The following is an 8,038-nucleotide window of genomic DNA, read 5'->3' as shown; positions in this document are numbered from 1 at the left end:
TCAGTAGGTAAATTAAATCAAAAATGTAAGAGCGATTCAAATGGGCTTAGCTTCACTTATACAGATTACTTGAGTTGGAATTTGAAAAATCACATTAAAAAGTAGGTAAATTCTTGCCTAGATCTCTACAATACTATGCAAGTTAGGAACACAAGTTGTCAGTGAGCAGGCGCTCAAATTAAAAATAATAAATCAAATAAATTGTGTAAAAGATATATTTACAATTGCTAACACCATATCACAGCGTTTCTGTACGAACAGAAAAATATAATTTTCTATCAATAAAAATAAATAATAGCTTATAATATCCAACTTTTACATTCCATCGCTTGATTTCAATTACAGACATACAAACGAACATTATCTACAAACATACAAGTATAATACAGTTCTGATATGATAAATAAATTCTTGCGGCTTTTAAATGCGTTCGGAAGGTCGCGATTCATTGCTTATTAACGGAATTTATTATTTACATACCTTTTGCTTGGATATGCTGAAGTCAAGCACATAACACTTCAATATAGCCTATAGTAACTTTACAACACATCTCACTGGCATGTGTCTATATTGCAAAAGTCCGCACTCAACCACTTAAGAACACATCAGTCTATTCTTCGTCGACGTTTATCTCCGAGTCTGCCGAGTCTTCGTCGTAAGTCGATGACGACGCGAATCCTCTTCCTAAAACGGCGGATCTGTTTTTAGCAGCGGCCGCGCGATCTCTTTGCCGTCGGTTTTTGAACCAGTTGCCGACTTGTGTCGGCGTTAGACCCGTCGCCGCTGCTAGTTCTCTCTTCTTCGTCGGGTTTGGGTAAGGATCCTGGAGGTACCATTCCCTGAGTAACGACCGAGTCCGTTCCTTGAAACAGTGTGTCTTTTGCTCGCCATCCCATATCGTTCTCGGGAGGGGAAACTTCTTCCGGACTCTGTATTTGTCGACGGGACCCAGAGGTCGGCCGCGGAGTCGCTCGGCTTCCTGGTAGTGCGCTTCCAGCCAGAGGGCTTGCAGCTTGGCGTGGCTCGAGCGCTGGAAGCGATGCCGCTCCAGGATGGAGTACAGTTCTCTGTGTCTCCCGGCGTGGAAGGCCACCACGGCGCGGGCTCTCAGGACAGCTTCGCATCTCTCTAGTTCGGCGACGTTCGGATGCGCCACGGGGAGGGACCAGAGAAAGCGCGCCAGTCTCTCCACGTCTCCGCTTTCTTCTAGAGTTTCGCAGACGGTTGCCACTTGGGCAGCGCTGAAGGATAAGGTCGGCAGCGGCAGCAAGGGAGTCGGCGCGGCCAGTTCGATGGCGGACAGCGAGAGCGAGGGCGGAGGATCGCAGGCCGCCGGCTCGGTGCCGCCGGGCCCGCGCGTGGCCTCCAGGATGCGCGCGTGCAGCGCCGCCGTCGTGCTCTCGTCCCACGAGCCGCGCATCGGAGCGAGTGTGCGCCGCGAGACTGCCGCGCCCGGCCGCCGGCTGACTCCGCACGCCCGGGAAGGCGGCCGAGCCTCGCTTCTGATTGGCTATCGGTTACGTGCGCGGCGCCGCGCCGGCCAATCACGAGCCTCCCGCCCGTCGCGCCGGGGCCGGATTGCTTTCAACCGCGCCGAGCGCCGTATCCGCCGGCCGCGTTTAACGAGGGCGCCCCCCGCGCCGCCATGATCCGTCACGCACACCGCTCCCACCTCCCCCCGCCTCCCCCCCACCCGCCTCCCCCCGACACCCCGCCCCGGCCGCGCGCCGCTTCGATAGATTACCTGTAAACCTGCAATTAATAGCCTCCATATATTCATCCGGGTAGATTACGCGCCTTTATTTGCCCGATGTGGTGTTGACGATCGATATATTAATAAAGTGTTTATTGACGTGTTTCATATTATATGTCATATATTGGGTCACTATATTATATGTGGCAGAGCCTTAATTTAATATAGTTGTGGGCGTCTTGTGAACACTACATAGTGCTGTATGATGTAGACGTGTAAGTAATGAAGTACCTACTTAGACGGTAACATAGTGTTAAACATTTTTAAAAGAAATTTTACCTTAATGTATTTTAAGAGTTAACATATATTGTAACAACGCTAAAATACTACTCTTCACTCTCTACTCCCGTGATAAATGCGGTAGAGTCATACAATGAAGTGACGTCTCTACACAACGCTAAGCGTTTGAACCTTTCATAGAGTACCAAGATACTGGATCCCTACGCTCGACTTAGTTATTTATACCTACAAGTAATAAATACTCCATAAAGTCTAATCAGAGTTGCGTCTTAGGTATACCTAAGACGCAACTCTCTAAGTATACTTAAACCTATATGTGTAAGTAATAGAAATCACATATTTTTATATAGTTTTTTTTTATATTCATAACAAAATAAAATGTTAAAAGCGAAGAAATAAATATGAAACTTTAATAATATACTCAAGTATCAAGTAGATCAGGTCGCGCTACACCGAGCGAGATTTCAGCGTGAAAGCCTTTCCAGAGTATTAAGTTATTGAACGGCAAACCACACCCAGGCTCGCATCACAGGTGGCAACCCGGCTACCCCCAGGGAGGGTTGGGGGTGGGGGGTTTGCATCCCACAGCACTGGGGGGTTGGGTTGTGGGTGTTCTCGCGTTACCCGCGGATTACATGTCTTTATTGTAATGGATTTTATTAAGCTGTGCGTTGTTGAGTTTGTTTATGCAACTGTAGATAGGTAAGTACTAAGCTCGTGTAGATTTGTAACATTAACGTTTGTTTTAATATTAAACTCAATTAAATCTTATATTCTTTTAACAGTCAATTGTTATGTAAACCAAACCAAATAAAAATCACGTTATTCATATCGGTCAAAAAAAGATAATAATGAATTTCAAAAATTATATATCTTACCAATTACCACCATTTCCAGCATCCATTCATTTCATTTGACATTAACAGCTTCATCGTTTTACTAATTTTAATAGTTTTACAATTAAAAACTTAGGAACTCTACTTTTTTACTGACTTCTTAAATTTGTGCTAAGTGCGTCCTAATAAATTATCTGGTATTTTATTGTAAAATTAAACCTATGAAGGAACCCTTAACCCAAGCTAACCTAACTAAATTCAACTAACATCCTATAACCTAATTACCTACATATATTTAATAACTTACTTATTAATAACTAGCTGACCCGGCAAACGTTGTTTTGCCATATTAATTATTTTTAGAGTTAGGCCGTTATTGGAAATTTGCAACATTACATTATTGTTGTAAAATATTTTTTTTTCTAAAATAAACGTAGCCTAAGTTACTCCTTATTACATCAGCTACCTAAAAGTCCCGTCAAAATAGGTCCAGCCATTTCAGAGATTAGCAGGAACAAACAGACAGACAGACAATGTTATGTTGGTGTATTTATATTCATATACATGTAGTAAAAAATTGTTATTTCAATATTACAAACAGACACTCCAATTTTATTTATATGTATAGATGCACAAAATATAACGCGATGTAAAGTTACTCCATGTTTAAAATGACTTCTAACTGTCATGTAATTCTGTAGTGGCAAATGTAAGATACAGACAAACAGGGTTACAAATAAACTTGGCATAAAGTTATACCTGAGAATAAACCAAGAATACGCGAAATTTTGACTATATCGCTGACAACACTGTCAATAGGTACAATGATAATTCGGAAGTTTTCCGTAGGTCAAGCAGCCTTGCAAATAAACGCAGAGAACATAATAAACCAATCATAAGCAAAATGTCTATTTGTAAACATTTTACATATTCTTGGTTGTACTCAGTTATAACTTTATACCAAGTTTATTTGTAAGGCTGAAAATGTTTTCAATTTACAGCCTTACAAATAAAATTGGCATAAAGTTATGACTAATCATAAACCAAGAAAATGCAAAATGTTTACAAATAGACATTTTGCTTACGATTGGTTTGTTCGGACGTTTAACGTTTCCCGCGTTTTTTTGCAAGGCTGCTTGTCATTCGGAAAACTTAATAATTATTATTGTATTGACAGTGTTGTCAACGATATTGTTAACATTTTGCATATTCTTTGTTTATGCTTAGTTATAACTTTATACCAAGTTTATTTATAAGGCAGTTAGAGTATATTAATAACACAGACAAGGATTGTCGAACTTTAATGTGTACGCCGAATCTCTGAATTACACTTACCATTTTGTTACTTATCGCTCGTTTGCTCTCCTTTCCGTAACAAAAGCTTATGTACAGACTAAGTCTTAAGTAAAGGCCTGTATATATTATACAAAGTGCAAAGTTTACGAAATTAGCATTCCGTTACCCCTTGAAGTGGATTGGCAAATCTACTTACAACTTCTGTTTTAATTTCTCCTTTAATCCAACAATATTTAAATGGGTTTCGAACTTCATTGTTATACTAACTGTGCTTTTGTGAGTACTTTTTTATGGAAGATGAGGAGGAAACGATCACAGCTTTTGAGGGAAGGTAACAGTAGGTTAATTTTAGTAGGTTAATTACTATTTACAATGCAGCTCAGAGATCAACACTGTCATAATTATCGACTTGATATTAACACAGATAAGGTAAACTCGGTGATATAAGAGCACCTACAGTAAAAAACGAGATAGTGACAGTTTTTGATTAGAAAATCAATCAATCGTAGAGCTGGCGAGAATCTTCGGTCGAGATCGTCGGTCAAGCGTACGTACGCGTCGGTCCGTTGACGCGCTATGGCGATAAATAAGTGCGTTCACCTATTTAGTGCGACGCTGACCGAGCGACCCAAAGAGAATATAATCACTAAGGAGCGACCGTACGCGCGTTTTTAACATCGTAATCGTAAACTCATTTTAAAAATTAATTTTCTGTCATGTCATGACATTGCAATATTACATTATTTTTAAATAAACGTAGCCTAAGTTACTCCTTATTACATCAGCTACCTGACAATAAAAGTCCCGTCAAAATATTCCAGCCATTTCAGAGATTAAAGATTTAAAAAATAATTAAATTTGCATTAATTATTATTCGCAATTTTTTACGCAAAATTAAGTTTGTTGTCAGCTAACCACTAAACGCAGTAAACTTGGTCAGCGAGTACGGGTACGCGCTTCGCTCGACCAACTTCAGCGCTGACCGTCCGTCAGTCAGAAGCGTCGGTGGTGCAAAGGTGACTCTCACCACGGAGCCGCCAGTTCGATCCTCACCCGCCTCGTACCAATGTTTTTTAGGTTTTCAAATTCATATGTAGGTATGTTTCGTTATCACCAGATGAGACTCTTGACAATCCCCCCCTCCATATATATAAAAAGATGCATAAGTTACGCAGTGAAAGCCGAGTGAAACTGCTAGTGACATAATAAAGTGGCCACACAGATACAGTTCCCCATAAATGCTACAATCTGAATCATAAACGGGCGTATCAAAGCCTTCTGGGGGGTGAATCGATACAGGGGGGGAGGCGCTTTGTTTGATAATAAAGGGGGGTGGGACAATGTAACCGGGAGTTTTATATCACTATGATTTATGACACGGATTTTGATTTATTATCCCAGCGTTATAACGAGTTGAATGAATGGTTGTGCACCATTTTCCTTATCTATTTATTTAGGTATTTGGAACTGGAACTTTCTTGATTAAAGTTTTTTTTTATATCAGTGATTTACAGTGACACTTTACTTAATGATAGGTGATCATATCCGCCATTTACATTATTATTAATGCGTATAATAGATCTTATTTTAACTTGTAGCTCTGGAGAGATGACGAAACGTACAATCCGCACCTAACGCTTCTTTAATTTTTGTGAGCAGAGTTTTGTCGCTAACCACAAGGATATAGACAACGTTACAAGCAGGAGTCAAACCCGCTACTCGTTGATCTATAGGCAGATATATTGTACAAACTAACAACATCATAATTATTTTTCATTGTTCATATAAATCTGTTTAGGTACCACTTCTCGAAATATTATAGGCCTCTTCACGCGTAAGCCTTTCTAAAAGGCTATCAACGCTCCTGTAATTCCTCTGGTGTTGCCAGAGAATGTGGGCGTCGGTGATCACTCAAGATCAGCTGACCCGTACGCAAGTTTGTCCTCCTCTTTCATAAAAAAATAAAGTAAGTGTGGATAAGAACATGGTCTTTCTCAATAAACAAACAGAAAGAGTTGTAGATATTTATATAAAGGCAAATATGTTTTATATTCATGTTCATTCATTAGGTGCCCGTACGCTCGTTTGTCCTCATTTTCCATATAAAGAAAGAAAATAAAAATTTTAATAAACCCTTCAAGTCTAGAAAACATTTTATTTTTAGACTGTTTTTATTTCGACACATTTACTATTGTAAAGGAAATTGCTGAAATACTTATGTAAAATAAAATACTCACCTGGCGGAGCCGCGGAGTGCGGGGAGTGAATAGAACCTGTCCTAATTAGCCTTCGAGAATAAATCAATATGGTTCTTGAACAGCCACGAGTTAAACGTATTGTTAGTGTATTGTTATACGCAGGGCGTATCAATTACCACCAACAGAACGTCCTGCTTATTTTAATTTAAAAAAAAACTTTAAATTGTCTTGAAAATTTTTCTATTATAACATTCCAATCATCTAAAACAGAGTCCACTTCACCATCCAAGTACCAAACATAAGATTATGATTTTAATTTTGCAATGGCGGAATGAACGGCTAGGCCAAAATTGCTGGACTAAAAGGGTCGCCTTGCTGACAGCCAACAGAAGACCAAATATTATGATTTTTGAATAATATTTTGGATGGTTTACTATAAAATTGCCAAAGGAGTTGAATTTTTGACTTCTCTCAGCAGAACCCCCCTGTCAACAGAGTTAAAAGCATTTTTCACATCTAATTTTACTAACACATCACCAGATTTACTCCCCAAATGAATGTAGCTTTGCAACCATCTTTGGAGCCGAAACTCAAATAAGTTGTCATGAATTTAGTTGATAGGAAAGTAGAAATATATCCACAGCTATATGACGAATACTGATCGATGATTGCCGGGTCGTCACGATGGCTGGTCCATGCGTCAATTCGTGAACAGCAGCACCCTGCTGGTGGTGATAGGTCAGCTTCTTATAGGTAGTTAATAAATCATTGTATTTGTGGGATGCGATTACTAATTATGACAGTAATCACGACCATCATGTTCACGAAGCATCCTTTCACGAACAATGAATACAAGTTCTAAAGGTTGATGCATCCAATAAATGATAATTTATATTTATACAACGTATTCTGTATTACTTTCTATAAAATATTTAATATTTAAAACATTGAACAACATTGATTGAAAAGAGTGGCCTCTGCGCTTCTTATGGTTGATTCAGTAGTTTAAAAGAAATATTTAAAAAAATAATTCGATTAATACTTAAGTATTTTCAGGAATCTTCATTTTTGCGACAAATTATTAATTTGTACCTTATATATTTCTATCGGTACTAGGTACGATACGATACGACAGATACCTAGACTTCGAAGTATCTTGAAAATTACCGCCAGCCCCATACCCTTTTAATAACATTTGTGAAAGTCTCTAACATAAAAAGAACTTTCCAAATTTAATTAAAAATTTAAATTGTATTTTTTAAGCTGTAACAATATTTATGGGTGTATTCAAGTAGTATTGAACAAAGATTCTATTCACAGGCGAATCTTATAAGGTTGTACTATGAATGGTTAAGTCTAGATTTGCATTTACCTTAGATATTATATTCTTGGTTTGTCTACTCCTGCCCCCTCCTTAGTAAAATACTAGCAAAACCCTTGGGCATAGTTATAATAATTATAGGTATCTCATAATCAGGGGCGTGCGTGGTATGCAATTCCAAGGAGCAAACACACAAAATTCAAAACATAGATTTAAGAGAGAAAACAAAAATCACTAATGTCACTTATGCTATAAGAAAACTTAAATGGCGCTGGACAGGACTCACCCTTCGGGGTATAGACAAATTGAGCAAATGTATCACAGACTGGTACCCCAGAAACCTAAAAAGGATACCGGGGGGACAATACAGGAGATGGTCGAACTTAGGACGATA

At 39.0% G+C, this 8,038-nt stretch overlaps 1 protein-coding gene across 1 annotated transcript; it reads right to left on the bottom strand.

Moving 5' to 3' along the window:
- Window positions 1-210: 210 nt before the first annotated feature.
- Window positions 211-1,429, bottom strand: LOC126975110 (homeobox protein SIX6). Its single transcript, XM_050822936.1, has one exon. It carries the CDS (start codon window positions 1,418-1,420, stop codon window positions 611-613), a length of 810 nt encoding a protein of 269 aa, XP_050678893.1. The 5' UTR covers window positions 1,421-1,429; the 3' UTR covers window positions 211-610.
- Window positions 1,430-8,038: the final 6,609 nt, after the last annotated feature.

This window comes from Leptidea sinapis, chromosome 34 (genome assembly GCF_905404315.1).
Source record: "Leptidea sinapis chromosome 34, ilLepSina1.1, whole genome shotgun sequence".
NCBI lineage: Eukaryota > Metazoa > Arthropoda > Insecta > Lepidoptera > Pieridae > Leptidea > Leptidea sinapis.
The sequence above is the reverse complement of the archived record's forward strand: the minus strand, read 5'-3'. Positions and strand labels throughout refer to the sequence as shown.

Bases quoted from the DNA above. Each gene is read 5' to 3' on its own strand.
- LOC126975110 (XM_050822936.1), bottom strand. From the start codon at position 1,420: ATGCGCGGCTCGTGGGACGAGAGCACGACGGCGGCGCTGCACGCGCGC.